Raw genomic sequence first — 21,045 nt, forward strand, 5'->3', positions numbered from 1 at the left:
TTTGCATGTTTCAAGAACTAAATGAAGAGTTGAAAATAAGAAATCAGAAAGTACATTTAATTAGTTTTATTTTATACATTGTGTTTTTCAAGGTTGGACAAACCGAATTAAGAGTAGGAATGTTAATTCCTCCCATGTGTTAAACAACTATTTCTACACTGGGCTTTAAACTTGGATACAGTGAAACATATTTGTCTGTTACCTTTTGAATTACACACTCACCAGTCACTTCACTGGGAACACTTGTGCAATCTAATGCAATCAACTCTGCCATAAATTCTATTCGTAATATTTTGCCCCCCTCATGTATGTAAAGAGTGGACAAAATATTAGGAACACCTTTCACCATTGTTGTACTGGATTGCATTAGACTGCACAGGTGTTCCTAATAAAGTGGCCAGATAGGCTACAGTACATTTGAAGACAGCAGCTAGTGAACTAATTGATGCTTTCATTGTGTTATCACATTTTATCAATCACAACATTACAGGAATATAAAACATTTCATGTTTCTTTTGATCCACTCAGTTCCAGCCAAGAAATATGCATGAAAAGAACATGTAAACTCTAATTTTAACTTTATTTAATTTGCACCTCTTTTTTTAACCATTTTTATTGTGGAATGGAGTTTTATGATGTTATCAGTGGTTTTATGTAAATGGTATTCATCTCTTATGTTCTGTAATCAGCGTTAGTTGATTAGAATGAGAGCACTCTCATTTCAATGATTTTACAAACAAATTGAACTTTGATGATAAGTTACAACCTGTATGATGCATAAATGTAGTTTATCCTGGCGGATTAACCAAGCTACAGTAAGTTAGGATAAATATCCTGCAATTTTAATGCATTTGTGGTTTTTTTTGTTTGTCTTTTTTTGTATTTAGACATTGAAGTGAGAAAACATCAGCATCAGGTTCATTCAGCATCCTTTAGAAACTTCTGCAGACCAACCATCCACTATGAACTCCATGCTAACCAAGAACCAGCAGAAAACGATCTGCTCACAGCTGGGAAATGTGAAGCTACAGCTGTTGTACAAGGCCAGCATCCATGGTTTCACCGGGGCAGCCTTCCACCAACGATGTGACAACCACTGTCCCACAGTGTCTGTGGGCTATAATACCTCTGGTTATGTGTTTGGAGGCTACACCAAACAACCTTTCTGTCAGTCTGGACAGTTTGTGCATGATGACCAGGCCTTTCTCTTCACTTTCAGTGGAGAAAAGCTCCACAAATATCCAGTCACCAGTCCCATATATGCGGTAAAAATGATTGGTAACTCTGGTCCATATTTTGGAGAAGCATTGGTTCTTGTCAATGGAAATCAAGCAGTAGTTTATAGCGATCCAGGAACTTACTACAACTTCAATGCTGCAGACATGCATGGCAACGACCTCAAGCTGACTGAGTGTGAAGTCTATGAAGTTGAGGGTGAGTTAACTTTAAATAACTACTTGATGCCTTGCTGTGGGAAATACATACAAGGTCTATGATATATTTTATGATGTGTCATGATCTGAGCATCCCGACTACCTATAGTCCACCGCTATTTAATTCCCTCATATTATTGTCCACTCTTGTTCATTGTTCAAATCATTTTTCAAGATTAAACCAAATAAACTAGCTAACAAATAACTAATGTGTCTTAGGGAGACCACGGTAGTTATCGGAGCGGGGAAGGGGGCTGAATTTTATATTTGATTTTATAAAAAAAGAAAGGCCCCTCCCATCTTAGTTATTATATATTTTTGGAACCTCCCCATGACTGAAAAAAACCCCACAAAACGCCCCCCCAGTATCTCAAAATAATGTCATTGTGCAAAACTGCCTTTACTGTCCATCATCACTGCTACTTTTAGGTAGTATTGTTTAAAGAAAAAAAAGTTTGGTAATATTTTTGTCAAATTGTTTTATAAAAGTTTTTTCTCTTCAACAGAAAGAACTGAACTTGAGAAGCCGTGGAGGACGATAGTCTGGGAATCTGGGTAAGCTGGATACAGCCACCATCCTGCACATAATGCTATTACTATGCTTAGTGCAGTGTATTATATCATATACAGAATGACAGAAATTGATGATTGAAAAAATAGTAAAGTGAGTTAATGATTTGGATGTAATAATGAATGTTTTCCACATGCCATGATCTGCAATGCTGCTATGCTTGACTGGACATAGTCTACCAGCTGTTTAAGATTACTAATGCAGTGCCTGTTCAAAATGTGCCTGTTTCGAACAGGCACATTTTTTCAGTACCTAGAGAGAGCAGTGCCTGTCCCCTAAATGCCTCTCATGCAGACTATCAGTAGACGCTACAATTTACTGATGCTCCCTAAACGCCTCACATGCAGAATATCTGGAGACTACAATTTTTAGCTGAGCTGAAGTTGATTGGATGAACTGTAGTGCCTGTTCAAAATGTGCCTGCATTAACACTGCGGATGTAATCCCACCTCCGACCACAATGTGGGTTACAATGGCAGAGTGGTGCTGTCTGTATTTCCGTTCGTTGACTCCACCAGCAGAAGAAGTAAACCAATGTTTTTTGTGAGGTATTTTTTATATATTTCTCAAGAACCACTCATCCAAACAACTTCACACATTGACATTGCACTTCCTCATTTCCCCAGCAATCCACCTGCCAGGTATGAAGTAGATCGGATGAATGGTTCTCGAGATATGCGAAGGACAAACTTGCATACAGACAGACAGAGATTCCTTGCTTTATATAGAGAGATAGAGAGAAGAGAAATGATGGACTTAGCCGTGTTTACTGGTTTTACTGTTTTCAATGTACAATTCTTCAGAAACTGTCATAAATTTGTAACCATGACTGCTACCATGATGGAGGTCAACTGGTTATGCACAAAAAACCTCTATCACAACCAACCCAAAATCAACTAAAAACCTTTTCAAAGGAAAAAGTTCTTTATCTTTTAATGTTTCAACAGGAAGAGGAAGGAGCTGATGGACAATATTAGGAGCTACAAACCCATGGTCAGCTCTGTGTCCCAGGTTCAGGTCTTGTTAATAGGAGCAGTTGGAGCTGGAAAGTCCAGTTTCTTCAATTCTATTAACTCTGTATTCAGAGGCCACGTGACCAGTCAGGCCATCGCTGGCTCTTCTACCACCAGCCTCACCACACAGGTCAGTTCTTTACATTAATGACTTAGTGATTTCTGTTTGCAGTGATTAATTTCAAAATGGAAATCCTGCCCAGTACCCATTCTATGGTCTGTTACTCATCACCTTGTACCCGACAGTTTCGTACCTACTCTGTGAAATCGGGACGAGAAGGAAAACCTCTGCCAATCATCCTGTGTGATACCATGGGATTGGAGGAAAGCACAGGGGCGGGGCTTGATATAGATGATATCAGCTGTATCCTCAAAGGTCACCTGCCTGACCGTTATCAGGTACAGCTTTTTCTTACATCATTTTTCCACCTTAGAAACATAGCCAAAGTACGACAGTTTATAAATCAAAAAGATGCTGAAAAACTGATTCATGCCTTCATCTCAAGCTGACTTGATTACTGTAATGGACTTTTTACTGGCCTCCCAAAGAAAAACACTCAGAGACTTCAGCTTATTCAAAACTTTGCAGCTCAGCTATTAACCAGAACCAAAAGGAAAGTCCAACATGAGTCCAGTTTTAGCTGCTCTGCACTGACTTCCTGTAACATTTAGAACGGACTTTAAGGTCCTCCTCCTTATATACAAAGCCCTTAATGGGCTAGGACCAAGCTACATTGCTAACTCCCTTGTTAACTATTTGCCCTCAAGCACACTGAGATCATCTGCTGCTGGTTTATTGGAGATTCCCAGCAACAGCCAAAAGAAAATCGGGGATGCAGTTTTTGTCAGTGAAGCCCCAAAACTATAGAATACACTACGGATAGATATCAGGGAAGCCAGCTCACAAATATTTTTAAAAGAAAACTAAAAACTCTTCACTTTAGTCTTTAACTATCTTTTCGCTCGGTCAGCTTCGCACCTAAGCACTACTGCACTTCTTTTAAAATGTTTATTTTACTTGATTTTATACATTCTATGTATTCTATGTTTTAACTTTATTTTTATTTTAATTTATTGCTATTATTATTCAATATGTATTATATTTTATATGTCAGTGGGTGTTATCTTCCATCTTATGTTATGCATTCTATGTATTCTAGTTTCACTTTATTTAATCTTATTTTATTATTATTATCAAGTGGGTTTATTTTCTGTCTTGTGTTTCATGGGTGCTGAGGTCAGTGGTTGGTAGGTTTGAGAAAAAAAGAGAGTGGTGCTGTGGGGGTTAAAAAACACACACCACTATGGGTGTTTTTTTTCTGGGGCAGCTTAGGGTAGCGCCCGACACAGATAAGACCCAAAATGAGGTTAAACCTGTGGGAAGATGTTCTGGGGTAAGCTGATAGAGGTTTATTTCATGTAATCAAGATTGGTGGTGAGTCTGTGTCCGTTGGGAAACGGGAGGTTCTGTTATGCTTATGGCTTCAGAGACCTAGATGCTGATTTAAAGATTGAGTACACATGGCGAAATACTTTCTCTTATTAAGTCTCAAATTCCCACCATTTAAGTACACATTGTATTTTCACTTTATTTTATCTTATGTTTAGTAATATTATGTACATTTACATGTCTTTATGTTCATTTTTCATTTGTCCTTTTTTTGATGTGCAGCACTTGTTGCATGCAATTTATTTTTCTGTAAGGCACTTGGAGCTGCATTTTTTTGTATGAAAAATGTTATTCAAATAAAGGTATTATTATTATTATTATTATTATTATTATTATTAGTATTATTATTAGTATTGTTATTATTACATTCAGCAGGATATTGATTGTATGAACCATTGACTCAGTTGTAGTTAACTCAAACTGTCCTTGTCTTTCCCTCCAACTGTATCACTCAGTTCAACCCCTCTGCTCCTCTGCAATCGGAGGCCAGCAGCTATCGAAAGTGTCCAAGGCTCAAGGACAAGATCCACTGTGTGGCTTACGTCATGGATGCCTGCAAGATTTCTATCATGGCCACAAAGGTGCAGGAAAAACTGGATGCTATTCGCAGAAAGGTCAACTTAATGGGTCAGTAAAATCAAGTCCTGCTTCATTTTACTGATGACATGTATGCACACTCTTAGAAAATATCAATAAAAGTGTCTGTTTTCAAAATCTCAACATAGTACAATATGCATATAGAGCGACTGAGCCACAAGGGGCCCCATAGAGGTAACTAATGAAATTCAGGTCTTTATCTAATATCTTTAAATGGATTATTTCTTTATTCAATTTTAAAAAGTGTACTACTTTGTGACATTCTGTAGGCCAATCATCAGATTCATTTTCTTCAGTGTTAACTTAAATCCAGGTGATTGCTGTCTATGCAGTACAAACAGGAACTGCTAGTTGCCAAAGCAGCATGATCTTTGATGACGTAGATGTGACACAATGTAAACAAATAGGCTAAAAACACAAGGTATACTTTTGGTTTAAGTTCAATACTCATTCAATAATAACAATAGAACTTTTCATCAGTCTTCACCAAACCAGTTGTGCAGTGCAGGATAAAGCTTGACTGATGTTGCACAGGTGTTATTTTCACCTCATGATGTGATATTGAAGCCTGGCACCTTGTGCATTCCTCCAGTTCATCTTACTTTATTTTCACTATTGACTTCCACCCAGACTTTTTAATAGTAACACAGCTTTTATTTAGACTCGGTTTAGACTTTTTGTTTTTGGAAGGTGAGGTTTAAAACACATCATGTGTTATTATTTGATTAATTCAGGTACATGGTCAAAATATTGTACTATTTTGTTGGCAGCTTAACTTATGGTTATGTGTATGAGAAGTATAAATTTCAGTAGAAAATAATCTAATGCAGAAAATGTAGCAGACCATTTTTTAACAACTTATATGTTCTGTATCCCCATTATGCAATGCTGTTTATTTTATGGATGCAAAAATTTGTTGTGACACTATACCCGTCAGTGACGATGTAGTGTCACAGCTCATTTTAGAGTAAACTATTGATTACAGGGGGAAATTAATGAGTAAATAAGTGAGTGATTTTAGTTTTCTCTTGAAAAGCTAATGTTTAAAGAAAAGTTAGCTCATTAAATCAATAGTCAAAAGTATTTTAGAAGTGCTACCTCAATATTTTGACTGCCTGATACCTAAAAATCTACAGCATTTCTTCTTCTTTGGTGTTTTCAGGGATTCCTCAGCTGGTCCTGCTCACTAAAGTAGATGAAGCCTGCCCTTTGGTGATGAAGGATGTGAGAAACGTTTATCAGAGTGGCTACATTAAGGAAATGGTAAGGATTTTATACAGAAAAAAATATTTTTTGTCTTAGTTTTTGCTTTCATGGAAAGATATAAGCTGAAAAGCCAGTGAATGTCTTTCAAAATTTGATTTCCCTTCGTTTGAGTTCAGAAATATCCAAATCTACTTGAGCACGGGTGGGATGGTTGGTTATCAAACCATTATATTCAATTTTTATTATCTATTATTTATTATGATAATGTGTTTTATTTGACTTGTAATGAGTGGCCATAACCAAAGTACTAATACTCTTTTTCAACACTTCCACAATTAGCACAATTCTCTGAGGTCCTAAGAAAAAATATTTTAAATCTTTTGTGCTTTGTGATACAGATGCAGGAAGCAAGTGGTCAGCTCGGTGTGCCTTTGTCCTGTATTGTTCCTGTGAAGAACTACAGTGAAGAGTTGGAGTTGGACACAAACACTGACATCCTGCTGCTCAGCGCCATCATCCAGATGCTTCGCTTCGCTGATAATTACTTTGATGAGATCAGTGACAAATTCAGCAACATTGAAACCAAAGAATAAGTATGTGTGCAGCAGACACAATAACCTGAGCAACTGTAATGAAATGTCCCTCAAAATGATCCATGCATGTGATCCTGCCTAGTGCTAGTTCACTGTTAACCATTCTTATAATACATCCATGGTGTTAACAGGGTGAGCAGTGAATCCCAGAATTTAGGAACTAGTTTCACCTCCGCCTGGAAGTTTCCCAAGTGTTCCTCGGAATTCTGAGAGATGTAGATCTTTTAGCGTGTCCTGTGACTGCACTGCACCTTCAGTTACTGGCTGAGCTGATCCTCATTTTGATTGTGTCATTCAGCTGCAAAATACTAAATTTTCTTTCTGATTCTGTAGCAAAAACGGCTACAAAATGTTGTGCATCCTGGGTAAAGTCTTGTGAGAACCATCACTGTACCGATAGTTTCAATACTAAGAAAACACAGTATTTAGTCTGTACATAGTCCACTGCTACCAAACCATTCATGACATTTTGGTTTTTAAGTCATTCCAGCTGTGTTCTTTTTCATAAAATTTTGTTGTAATAATTCATTTTCTTTACAGTTTTTGTCTTTTTGCTGCCAGAAAAACAGCTTTCCAGTTATCCAGTTGTTTGTCATCATCAAATGTATGTTATGTTGCATGTTATTTACATTCAGCTTGTGTTTGGAGTCACGTCAATGACAATAAAAGCTCTTGCCAGCCAGACTGGATGTCGTGGAGAATTTGGACACTTGATTAAGACCCTACAAAATCCCTAAATTGAGTAATTCCATTTAGTCTCCAGTTATTCAATAAAAGCTCGAAGTGCATAAATGAACAGAAAAACTGAAATTTATTAATGCAGGTCAGACAGTTACAGTACAGTTACTGTACAGCAAACAGTTTTGAGTCGGACCAGTTGAGGAGCAGGCCCTCTTTTGTGTAGCAGGACTGTGATATTACAGCAAACTGTTAACTACACAACACACATCACACATCTAATCTGACTCGCTGCCTGCTTTTGCATCATTGAAATTAAGTGTGAATTAGAGTGGATTATAAATTGGCAGCTGTCCTCTCCGCAACAATAATCATCAGTTAAAAAATAATTATGCTCTGTGCTCGGGATAACTTTTAAACAAACACACATCTTGAAATAGTGTTTAAAATATCAATGTTGTGTTAGTGCACATAAAAGACAAGGAGCTCTCTCCAGCTTGGCCACAGTTTACATGACACTGGTTGTACGACTTCGTAACTGTCACAGATGCGACCGACAAGAATGATGCACGATAGTGAAGAAGGAATGTCCTGGAAACGCTAAACACACCTGGAATTCAAAGTTATTCAGTCCGTCAGCTTCTTTTTACTCCCTTTACATGTTATTGGTTTATTTCCTCCTGTCGAGCTGCTCAGTGGCCACCAGCAGAAGATGGTGGTTGTACTGGGAAGCTCTTGGTTGAAATGTGTGAAGGGCACTGCTGAAAATGGTATTCAGCAGATCTTTGTTTAAGAGCAGATGACATGGTTGTTGGTGAGGTTGGTTCAGGTCATTGGGAGCACAAAGGAAGACCACTGTGGACGGAGCAGAGGGGAGGTCGGCCTGTCAGGACCAGGGAGGCTGTTATGGCACAGCTGACGCTCTCTGACATTTCAAACAGTCAACGGCTTCAGTCATCAACAGAAAAGGCAGCCACGTGAAGAAGAAACCATTTCAACTTCAACCACTTGAGTTACAGTGCAGAACACACACACATACATACATTCAAACACACACGCAAACAATTACACATGGGCTTGGTCAGAGTCCAAAGGCTGATTCCAGTGTCAGTAAAGCAGGCCTGTTGGCACCTATACTGCAGCTCATACATATGAAGTGTTATTAATTTTTCCTTTTCTTTACAAATCAGTAGCTCATGGTGGTTGGTTGATCTTTTTAGCTATTTTCTGCTGTTCATTTTACTCACAGCCTTCCTTCCTAAAAAAACAAAGTAATCTCATTCAACTAAAAGTGATATGGCAACTTGCCAAATGTTCATGACTTATTTCCTAGTGAAAACTGCCAGATTTACCTAGTTGGCTGCTATCATTCAATATAGTTTATACTAAAATGTTAGCACTGAGCAACAGAGCTGAAAATGAAATGTTGATATCCACAGTATGTTGTCATCCTCTTAAGGTTAAATTGATAACAAAAGAGTGAATTCTTTTAACATGATGAAGGGCAAAGAAGGTGTTGGCACAGCTGTGCAAATGGCCTGATGACTATTTGGCAACACTGATGAAATATTGCAACTCAATCTGATAAACTTTATGCTAGGCGCTTATTTAGAGATAAATTGTGCTACACAATAGATACTTTAAAGCCTTCACTGTAGTATTAAGATAAAATAGCCTGCGTCAATGTGCTGACTGGTATCTACAGTGAGCTTTGGATGACAGTAACAGTATAAAGAGGTGTAGAAAGTCAGATGATTAACAAGATGCAAAGTATAACATAATGCAGAATGATACACTCAGTTTATCCATGTTGACAATGTTATCTGACTCTGTGGTTGCAGCTTTTAAATCTTGAAAAGAATGAACAGCAGAAAATGTAGAAGAACACAAGCCCTGATGTCTGAAACTATGCTGACTGTGTGCAGTGCAGACACCAGAGAGGAACCTGCACTGCTAGTGCAAACTTAAAACATACAAAGAGCATAAAAGGGGGCAGATTTAACACATTTTCAAAACTAAAAATATGTAACCAGGGTCAATCTGCAACTGTGTATTTTTGTAAAACTGGAGACTTCAGAAGATGTGTGGCATTCTGTTACACTAACTGTGAATGTTGTTTTGACTATGAATTAAACTGAATCATTAAAAGTATAAAAGGACGGAACCGACACAGAATGGGAACGGAGAGCCCATTTCTGTCGTGATCACAGCTAACCAAACATTACACAATCTCTATCCAGTGACATAAAACGTAAAATAGAAATGCCAGTTAAATACTTACAGGCATTACTGGAATTGAGAATTAAAAAAAATCAAATTAGTGAAATTTAGAGGAATATTACACAGCTTAAATAAGTAGGGCCTTTACCTACATTAAGAATTCTGCAGGTTGTCACTTTTTGGCTCTTCAGCGTTTGGACTCGACCAGGTCGATCACACACTGTGCTTACGTCAACATCTAGAGAGATGACATTCAAATTCCGAACAGTAGAAAAAAAATTTAACAAAGAACTTTTTCCTTGTTTTTTTTTCTTCTCTTAAAGAACTGTACAAGATTATTTAAAAAATCAATAATTAGTTATACATATTTATATGACAACATTGTTTACGTTATATTACTATAAAGAAATACAACTTTTGTGTTGTTCTGATTTAAGATTCAATGCAGTATTCCTTTTCAGAGTGCTGTGGCTTTGCTGAGCTATATCACTATATTTTTAAGCAGTAAACTTATAACACCACTATGATGTGGCTGTATCACCATCATTGAAAATATTATCCCAGTTGTGAGACTGAATGCAGGTTTAATTCTCAGCTACTTACTTTACCCAGAAAAAAATGACTCTAACTCTGCAGTAGCAATGTCTGGCCACAAGGTGGAGCTAAATTATTGACTTACATACAGGATAACATTGTGTGTTAAATCAGCTTTCTTTTCATGAGTTTTTAGAGATGGAACTCAACAAAACAATGTCAGCAACGACCAATGAACTTAAAATTAACTTCCAGCCTCACTGATGCGTCACCCTCACCTTTCTCATCACCTGTGAAGCACAGAAGGTCAATAGACACTTTCTAGTTCACTCGAACGGTCCAACGGTCCAGTTTGTTCCCTCATTTTTTCAGCTTTTCACAGTCCAGAAAGCCAGTAAGCTCCACTTTGCCAGAGGCAGGAAAAGGAATACTGCATTTCTCCACTGCTTGCTTCTTCAACTTTTGTTCCTCAGCTCTAGTGTGCGTCCTGCAGGGGGAAAGAGACGGGCAGGGTGAGTACTCTAGGCAGGACCTTCCTTTGGAGACGAGGGGGTCTGGGACGTAGAGCTAGTGGAAGAGGAGGCAGAGCTCTTCAGGGATCCCAAAGTCTTGCTGAACCAAGAGTTCTTGGCCGCCTGGATCTCGTTCATCAGGACTCCCCGCTGATGCTCAAGCTCCTGCAGAGTGACAAGAGGAGCAGAGAGGAGTCAGCAGGAGGAGCAGGGAGGAGGAAAGCACTGTGAGTCAAACCTGGACAGGTAATGTTTTTTTCTTGTAAGTCCATCAAACACACTGCTCTGTGTCTTGATAATTGCTTAATTGTTTAGGTCATTTATCAAGGAAAAGTTCCAAATATTTGCATGTTCAAGCTTCTCTAAAGTGAAGATTTATTTCACTTATTATTCTGTTTTATAATAGTGTTAATTGAATAATTTTGGGTTTTGGACTGTTGGTTGGGCAAAACAAGCAATTTCAGGGCATCATGTTGCACTCTGGGAACTTTTGATGGGTGTTTTCACTATTTTCTTCTATTTTTCTATTTCTTCTATTTTCTAAATAATTAATCTGGAAAAAGTCATTAATCAATAATGAAAATAATCTTTAGTTGCATCCTTGATTTAATATTGTGTTTTGATATGTTATAATTTGATATTATATTGTGCTTGATGTCCTTTTTCCCACTAAAGACCACTTCCAGGCATGTCTAAGACTTAAAGATACTCTGTCTGGAATAATGATTTGAGTCTGATCTAATGTTTGATGGATTTTCCACAAAATAAATTACCATTAACCCAGTTAAAGATTCTTAAAAGTTTAGCGATATCCAGAATCTATGAACATGCAAATATATTTAATTCCAAAAGTTAAACAGCCATATACAAGATCATACATCACTGTAAAGTCCATTCTCAGTGTTTTGTGCACTGTTTCCACATCACGCTTGTGTAATTTGCATACTGGACCACGATTGGCTCCACACTAGTTGTGATGTCACAAATCATGCTCTTCTTATACTCAGATTTACGATGAGTGCAGAGAAACTTTTTCCCTTTCAGCAGATGAATGTGAAAACAGCCTTTTAGTGTCAACCTCTGCACATACATCATTCTGCACAGTCAAGCTCAAACATCCAAGTGAAGTAATAATAAAAAAAACACATTTTTGAGCATTAGGCAATGAAGTAACTCATCTACTTCTATTGTCTTATCACTTATGATCATCAACTATTATTTTCTTGTGAAACCACCATACTGTGGATCATTCTTAAAGTTTTATTCACTTTTTACATACTTTCTATTACTCCTACTGATTTGGTATATTGCCCTGCATCTGATGGTTGCTGATATCATCATCCCTCCCTGCTGCTGCTGCTGCTGCTGACCTGGATGCGGCACTTGGCCTCGACCAGCTGCAGTTTGGTCTGAGCAAGCTCCAGCTCCAGCTGCCTCAGCTGCTCCTTCAGTCCGTCCTTCTCCTCGTCCATTGGCTCGGAAGCTGTTTTGTTTCCGCCAGGGGACGATGTCTGGAGGGACCCAAGGGTGCTGAACAGGTCTCTACAGTGGTCACATCCCATTACTTTACTCTGCAAGGGCAAACCAACACATACATAATGTTATAGGATGCAGGTGGGTGAACATATACTGTATAGACATGTGAGTACAGGTAAAAACTATGTTCTTCTGTAAGTACATTCACATGTTCTAGCAAACACATCTCTATGCTACAGGAGAACACATCTCGTCTAGCAGAACACATTATTTTTATGCATTTGGTGAAAATAATATTCTGGATTAGAAGAAGATTAACTGCAAACTCTTAGTCCTGATGTAAAAAAATATGCATCCAATTTTTCATCTTAAGTATGATGATGCTGATGAAGACATTGGATAGATATTTTCAGTATAGAGACTTGTGTGTGATCCATCTTTTCCTTTGATTTTGACTTTTGCCTTGTGGCCAGACCCTCACAAACAGGCACCTTAAAAACTAGTTTTTAAAAATATTATTGCGATATACTTAGTGCTCAAGGGGAAGTTTAATTTTCACAGTTCATGCATTTCATCATATTGGAGGCACAACTCCACCCTCCCATTTACAGCCAGACAATCTTTGTTGAGTCCAAAAATAGCACTGCACAGTTCAGCCATAGCTGACATGCTACAGCAGTCAATCATTGCACAATTTAGTAGTTATATTAAAAAAACACTACAACAATGTTGATCTCTGAATTTGGTTTCTTCTCTTGTCTTCATGAGTTTATTGAAGTTTATCATTGCAATATAAATGCCAGTACATTAACAGCTCATGACTGAGCTATCTGAGTAGCACAAGCAGAAGTGTTATATTTACACATATTTCTAACCTGTATACTTTAGAATGATTCCCATTTCAACATCTGTACAATGTTCAGTGTGAGTGTAGTTGTAACACATCACAAAATCAAAATGTCATAATCTTTATCCAGGTTTAAAGGGATACACTGCCACACCCACAAAGAGCAACATCACATGTTTGACAAGGGCTAAGAGAACAGCTTGGGATTATTTGTGCAATCAGATTCGTTATGGGTGTGATAATGTACCAAACCGGGCTTGTCTGACTGTCACTATTATGTTAGCAGAATTATAACTGAAAGACAGAATAGTGCTGCAAAATCCTTTGTTGCTCTGATGCAACATATTGTGGCTTTAGTGAGGAGTTTGAAAGTCTCCTAACTTGCATCTGCTGCCCTCTAGAGTAGCTTGTGAGTGCCTGTAATCTCACCCTGACAATGTCCAGCTCTTCTTTTGTGGCTGCCTGCTGTTTTTCCAACCTGGTGCTCAGCTGGGAGCAGATCTGAAACATGGAGAGGAAGTCAGGTTAGATACTGTAAGAGATGATGAATTTAAACTATAAGATATAAGATACACTGAAGTATTTTGTCCAGGAAAAGTCAACAAACCAAACTTTATTTGGTGTCCAGTTACGGTCTTTTCCGCTCTTTACTCTGTGTAAACATTTATTTATTGTAGGAGCAAGAAATATGTTTTTGTAGCTAAAATGTAAAAATTATAAGAGTATGATAAAATTCAAGCAAAGCAATAATAAATGTTTTGGATACTGATAAATGCTTTGAATTGTCTGTGTCCTACATGTCAGAGTTATACTAATGTGGTAAAGTTTCAATAAGATTACAACTATTATTAATTATTTACAGAACAGATGTTTGCAGTTGTATTATTTATTTTAAATTTCAAATATAGCTGATGGAAAATTGTCCAACCTGTTTGTATTCAGCGATGATCGCTGTGGTTTTCTTGATCTCCAACTCTGCTTTCTCCAGCTCCCTCCTGAACACCTCCTTCAGCTGGAGGGGACAGAATAAGATGACAAAGTAATAAAATCTTATGTTAATGAGGATGAGAATGATAAAGTAACAGGATGTAACACTGTAACATACTGTGTTTGCAGATGAAAATGTCAGAGTGATAAAATAGCATTGCCAAGAATTAATAACAGTCACATTTCCACCGTGCAGGTTTTTCAAATTAATATGTAACTGTGTTTTAGTACTATACTGAATTAATCCCTCTGTAAGAGTTCATAAACAGTAACTTTCCCCATACTGGCCACAATGGCAATCAATAGTAACTATGTACCACTCATTGACCTAAATTCTGAAGATACTATACCTCAAACTCACACAGTACATAAACACAGGAAACCCCAAAGTACTTGACATCATAGATTCATTTTCCAAAGTGACCCCTCCCATAAAATAAGTCATGTTATAAAGAAATATAAGTTCTAAAAATGCAGATTATTCCTGCTTCAAATGGTAAAAAATAGTGGCCGTGATTTTTCGGTGTGGGTTTGATTGAACTGTTGATCAGTAACAATTACACAACCATTGAGAATCATTTACAATGTTGATTATAGGAACTGTTTTCTCAACAACTCTATTGGATCTGTGCTCTAATTACCTAGCGTACTTATTCTGTTGTGACAAGTTGACTTATAGTTACTACAAGCCATCTGCTGATGTTGTTGCATTTTCATTGGTCATTGACTGAAACTAATTAAAGTCATTAATTACTAATTTTGTCTTTCAGTGGAGTTTTAAGTAAATCTAACCAAACACAGTGAAACCATTATGCCAACTTTACAGGAGACATACTGTGCTGCTTTTTTTAAAATTACATGTATTAATCAAAATACAATATCATACCAAAGCTTTGACTCCAAACATTATTGAGCCAGTTGACCAGTGAGGCATGCAGCTTGTTTAGGCTGAGTTTCTCCAGCTTAATGAGCAGGACGTAAACGGAGGGCAGATGTTACCTGAGCCGTCTCCTCTTCCTGTCGTCTCTTCTCCTCCTCTGTCTCCACCAGACGTTGCTTCGTGCTCAGCAGCTCTTTGTTCAAAACATCGGCCTTGTCTTCCGCCTGAGTGCACGTACACACACAAACACACACAGATCATTCATTACATACCAAATCTGCTCTACCACAGTTTCTTTTTCACCCAACCAGAGTACACAAACATGTTTTCAAATGCAGAGGTGCACCAATCATAGATTTAGTATTTAACTCTGACTTGATGCACCAGAACATTTGCACTTTTTACAGCAGTATTTGCTGATTAATACAGCTCCACAGATTCACACTGAGAACTGTTTAATGCAGCCACAGTCCTCCTGTGGTGCGGTGGGTTGTTCAGAGAAATGCTTATATGCACCTTGCTGTTCAGGCAGAGTGTTGCATAACCTGGGAGATGCTTGGAAATGCTTTTCCACTGACAGCTGCATTTGTTTGTTTATGCTGATATGGGGTTTTTAATTATCTCAATTTCTGAAATTGTTCTGCTACAAAAGTTTCTTGATGCAGTGCAATTCAGAGATCATTTGCATGCTGCTTGTATTTATGTGCTTGTGTGTGACAGATTATGTTTCTTCTTTCTTCTGCTGTACTCAAGTCACACTTCAAAAAAGATCTCAATCTCTTTGTGATTACCTGATCAAATAAACCCATATTCAAAGTGTATTTAGGCTGCTTCCATTTGTGCACTACATACAGCACAAGAGATGATGGCAGGTGGGAGCAAACACTTCATGCGAACACCACACAACTAGACAAACACTACTGTAAATTATTACACCGTCCTTAATTTAACAAAAAAGTAAGCAGAGTATACAGTAGGTTTGACAACATCCTTTGGAGTTGTTGTTACCTGGTCAAGGTCATTCCGAAGGGCAATCTTACTGGTGACCAGTTCATGGGCCAAATCGTCGTTCTCCTGTTCCAGTCGCATACTGGCCTCCTGAAGACGACGGTTCTCCCTCTGCAAACACACACACACACACACGATGGCAGAGGCTATTAGTGTCTGTAATGTCAACCGAACATGTAAAAAGATTCGCCTCCTTTTGATAAAATGATACAGTAAAATCAAGAATCTCTGAGAAGTATTTCTTCATCACACTCACTCAGTCTCACCACAGAATATGATGTTTTTCTATCGGGGGCTGTAATATAAACATTTAGCATCTACAAAGTGATAACTCTGACAACAACAGTTGGACAAACACTTTATTATTTACTTCATGATTTGATGATAATCTTTCTGCAAAAAACAGTTCTGTCTGGGAAAACATTGATCAGGAAAATGTAGAAGTTACTAGTCTATTTGTTTCAATTTTAATTTATTGATGCAGCTTAAAGACCTAATAAAGCTAATAAAGCTTCTGCCTGCCCAGCACCCAAACCCCCCCATCCCACCCACATCATCTTAAAGTCCCCATTGTAGACCATTAGTGGAGTCTCATGACTACTGGTCTGCTGTAAACAGTCTCACATGATGGCCATGCCTTAATGGGACAAAACAGTTGTCACGGTTACGAGAGGTCATCTGACCCTGATATCCTGTCACTTTTACAACGATGTCCTCTGTTATCCTTAATTAACCACACACACCCAAACACACATATACACACGCATATGTATGCACAAATAGTATAAATAAACTGTATAGTTAAGCTGAGCACATTTATATTGATACAAGTATAAAACAACATATTACAAAGTACAAATACACAATCATCTGAACATCTATACACATAGACACACACAGGTTGATACTTTGGCTCTAGTTCACACCTATGTACAAAAAAGGAGTGTTGTCCTTTAAGTTCAGCAGATCTAAACAGCTATAAATATTTTAAAAAATGATCCTATAAGCTGTCGTCAGTAAACTGGAACAGCTCTATCGCTCTGTGATGCTTTATAATCTATCAACAGGTTCCAATGAGATGAAGGGAAAATAATCTAATACTGGTCAGTCCAGTTCAGCACTCATTCACTGCTGTTTTGGAGACAGTTTGTATGCCACTCTTCAGATTCAGTTAATCACTTCCTGTGAGTAGCTACTGTAAGTAATGTCTTTCATTTGGGCAAACAAGAGAGAAGACCTACATCATCTTGAATGGGAGGTTCTTCTCTGCTGCAGCTGTTCATACTGTACATCATATTTTAAACTAATCAAACATCTGAAGTTCCTCTACTTTTAAACACATTGCCAACAGAGCTACCTCAGTGAACACATCTAAATCAGACCATCCAGAAAAAAACAAACTGAAAACAGAAACATATCAAAGATTGATGTCAAAGATTTTACTTTAAATAATACTAAATACCATAAGCATAAGTGCAAAATGTCTTGTATTAAAATCTTAGTTGACGCAGAGGCAGCTTACCGTGCTGCTGTCCAGAGTCACAACGTCTTCATATCGAGCTGCAGCAGCACAGACTAAAGTTTAACACATGATCCCGACAGGAGTTTCCCTTCTCTGTCTGATGCTATCCAGCCTCACTCTCTCTCCCTCTCGCTCTTTCCTTTTTTAAAATGCTTTTATTATGTATAAAGACAACCATTGAAAGCAGCAAAAAAAAAAAAAAGTACCACTGGCACGAAAACTCACACACTGATTTCACACATACAAAACAAATGAGACATGCACAAATACATACACACCCCAAACAGTGCAAATACAAAGAGTACATACCTAAACCTGGAGTATAAAACCAGTAAGCATGAAGTAAGTAAAGTCCTTGAATGCGTACCCTCAATAAAACGTGAACAATTTAATTTAATGTACCGGCAGGAACATTCCTGCTTTGTCTTCTTGCTCTGTAAGTCTTTCCACTGGCTGCAGAGGAGGTGGCTCTGGTCCAACATCTTATCTACGTTAAAAGTCTTCCTTCCTTCCTTCCCTCCAGAACCAGCAGCTCACAGTATACAGTACAGCGCCATTGTTTATACCAACATATTACTTTTGCCTTCGGGGAAAAACATGTAATTCTGTTGTTTTTTCTTGAGATATAAATTTCTTTGGTTGTTTCTGTATTATGATTAGATCAAATACTGGTTTCATTATACACAATGCTTTAATATTTAATTGAACTATTTATTTTATTCTTCTCTTGATATTAATACTAGATTTTATCCTCTCACCATTGCCCTTTTTGTGATATTTCAGCAAGCATATTCTAGTTTGAAATAAGATCATCAGAGTTTTACTGAATTCACTGCTGTGTTTAGTGGGGAGAGGGCAGATTTCTTGTTGTTTGTACCTGAACCTTCTGGCTCTTTCAAGGATACAAGTCAATAGGGGCAAAATATTTTGAGAATTTTCATAAACTAAGAAATGCTGTCCCGGCTTTAGCTGGACCACCATGCATTTTTGAGTTTGTTCAATTGGGAAGGATAACACAGCAAACCAAGTTTGAGATGTTAACTTCAATTTAATACATTATGAAGATGAGGCTTGAAAAAGAGCGGTGATTCAAGCCAGTAGCTGCAAAAAAAACTGGAGGAACAGCTGACTTTAGTCAGCAGCAGACTTCCCTGTCCTCCACAGTCACAATTAGCCAGGTGGCTGTAGATGATATTTGTAGTTGTCATATGATACAATCGTTGAAACCTCTACACATGCTGATGAAGACTTTCTTTTACAGTAAGTCAAAATGTGATGGTTACCCAGCCATGGTCTAAAAAAGGTTATATCTACTGTTAATTGCTTTGGAGTGCTTCTTCTGTCTCCTGAAATGAACTACTATTTGCACAAATGGGGAAAAAAATCATCACACCAGTTTGTACCTGACAAGCAAGCAGCACAAAGTTACATATATCAGCATCAACAATTTTTTATGTTGAAAATCATACAGTAATGGCGTTCCTCCCTGCTAAAAGTGGTTTGATATGTTGCTATTTGCTTGCTTCTAGGCAACAAATGTTCTGGGAGCTCTGAAACGCCCATAACCTTTTTGGCAAGAAGCAACAAAAAGAAGAACTGGGTCTTTATTTTAAAACTTATTTACCTCAAAACTTCTTGTTAAAGGAACAGTACAAAATCTTCAATTAAGAATCTATCTATTATTTAGATATGAATAATCTGCAGACAAAATAAATGACATTGAACAGCTCTACTAATGCGAGTTTCTACCCTAGCTTCCCAATTCCAAAGACAAATTAAAAAAATCTATTATACTCTGCCATGAGTAGATTTGTGAAAAAAAAACCAAGAATGACATATTTAAAACAAGAGGAAAGGAAAGAAAACATGTAACACGGAACAAATGAAAGCAAGAGATGCTGTCTGTTGACAGTTTGTGTCTGAATCTCTAAATATCTACCTCACCTCTCCTTTTTTTTTTTATTTACATTTTTGAAGAATCAGACAAAATAAAGAGCTATAAAACTCTCTGACAACAACCCTAAAAATAAATCTGATAGATGTTAGGGTCGATAATGATAAAAGTCAGTGTTGTGAGAAGTCACAAATATTAACAAAGGCACAGTTTGACAAAACAGAGCTGAATTCACAGATTTCTAATCTTAGAAACATGGCTAATTTTAATTCAGCTACTTAAAAGGAGCGTGCATAATAAATTTTATGCCTTTCCTGCAACACAAGGACAGCTCTTTCATCACATCCTTGAAATGTATGAAAGAGGAAGGAGTGTGTAACTTCACCACCTGGTAGGATGAATAAAACAATGTACCACTAGTAACAAATGCAACAAAATTAAGCTATAAGATATCTGTGTGTCCTACCTGGTATCGATCGATGGGGTCTTCTTGCTGCAGCTGGCTCTCTCTCAGCGTCTGATATTCCTTCTCAAACTTCTTCAGCTTTTTGGTTGGAACCTGAAAACACCAGCAAAGATATTATTTTACTGTAAACTTCATGTACACAAAGTTGCCTCATAAAATCCCATCCCAGTGGTTTGTGGGGAAGGGGAGAAATGTATTTATTTGGAGAGACAAGATAAAGGATTTGTACTAAAAGCACCATTTTGGCTTTTAACACCGTGATGAGTGAAGCTGCTATATTTTCAAAGGATTTGATCATGCTCAGTAGTTGTCGCTGAGATGTTTCCTCCTCGGCTCTAAATTTCTCAGGAACAGGATTAAAACTAGTGACCATCCAACAGCAACCCTTCTCTCAGTGTTGTCATCGTTCCTTTCTGGCCTTCTCCCCGAGACACAAATTCACATTTCACCAGAGGAGTCAAAAGTAATTCGCAGCCTGCAGCAGGTAGGGGTGTAATGCTCAGGTACACTTTGATAGGGCTTCAAAGAACAGTATCCACCTATCACTCATACTACACTGCCTTTTTAATGAGGTATGTCAAAAATGTGTTAAGATGCTGCAGGATTTTACTCGATGTTGATATAAGCAATAGAATTCGGTTTTGAAATCACCAACATTAAAAGAAACTGAAAGCGTGAGAGGTCACCACACCCAGCAAAGACATACACGGATAACTGTGTAACACCAGGTCAAAACTAACTGAAGTATTTCTCTATATAGCTGCTAACATTTTGCGGCATTGTGGTTTGTGCTGCACAGTTTCCATTCTCCACTCTTGCACAATCTGTTCTCTCAAGGTTTATGACCAGAACATGTTTCTTTATGTTGTTCTCTACATGTGCTATTTTCACACTAGATATGATGTGGAAATGCAAGAAACCCATTGCACATACAATATGCATTACACTACATACAGACAGTACTATACATTTGACTGTAAACAAGCCAGTGGCCATAAAGAATTCTTCCCAGATATCAGAAACTTTCGGTTCACACTACGAGCTACACAACCAACATATCAGTGTAAGTCAGTTCATTTCCTCCTGAGCTGTAAGACAACAGAAACTGGTACGACGTGTAGCCAAAACTGTCCTAACTTTGTTGTGGTCACTAGCTGT

General features: G+C 37.7%; 2 protein-coding genes across 7 annotated transcripts in view; one reads left to right on the forward strand and one right to left on the reverse strand.

Annotated features, from left to right (window-relative positions):
* LOC121900483 (interferon-induced protein 44-like) overlaps positions 1-7,547 on the forward strand; it is a 39,062-nt gene extending 31,515 nt beyond the window's left edge. For 2 of the 3 annotated variants that reach the window (XM_042416871.1, XM_042416872.1), the window contains exons 2-7: positions 1,940-1,988; positions 2,952-3,147; positions 3,264-3,416; positions 4,923-5,094; positions 6,227-6,327; positions 6,669-7,547. In XM_042416871.1, coding sequence (XP_042272805.1) covers positions 1,940-1,988; positions 2,952-3,147; positions 3,264-3,416; positions 4,923-5,094; positions 6,227-6,327; positions 6,669-6,863 — 866 coding nt within the window. In that variant the 3' untranslated portion in view covers positions 6,864-7,547. Of the gene's footprint in view, positions 1-887; positions 1,435-1,939; positions 1,989-2,951; positions 3,148-3,263; positions 3,417-4,922; positions 5,095-6,226; positions 6,328-6,668 lie in introns of all 3 variants that reach the window. The other variant, XM_042416867.1, reaches the window with a different exon arrangement.
* The window catches only part of rabgap1l (RAB GTPase activating protein 1-like), a 159,434-nt gene that overhangs the window by 22,189 nt on the left and 116,200 nt on the right, over positions 1-21,045 (reverse strand). For 2 of the 4 annotated variants that reach the window (XM_042416860.1, XM_042416861.1), the window contains 7 exons: positions 19,888-19,980; positions 16,006-16,116; positions 15,117-15,221; positions 14,059-14,142; positions 13,560-13,631; positions 12,178-12,378; positions 7,652-10,972 (listed from right to left, as the gene is read on the reverse strand). In XM_042416860.1, coding sequence (XP_042272794.1) covers positions 10,817-10,972; positions 12,178-12,378; positions 13,560-13,631; positions 14,059-14,142; positions 15,117-15,221; positions 16,006-16,116; positions 19,888-19,980 — 822 coding nt within the window. In that variant the 3' untranslated portion in view covers positions 7,652-10,816. Of the gene's footprint in view, positions 1-7,651; positions 10,973-12,177; positions 12,379-13,559; positions 13,632-14,058; positions 14,143-15,116; positions 15,222-16,005; positions 16,117-19,887; positions 19,981-21,045 lie in introns of those variants that run through there. The other 2 variants (XR_006096985.1, XR_006096984.1) reach the window with 2 other exon arrangements.

This window comes from Thunnus maccoyii, chromosome 7, assembly GCF_910596095.1.
Source record: "Thunnus maccoyii chromosome 7, fThuMac1.1, whole genome shotgun sequence".
Lineage (NCBI taxonomy): Eukaryota > Metazoa > Chordata > Actinopteri > Scombriformes > Scombridae > Thunnus > Thunnus maccoyii.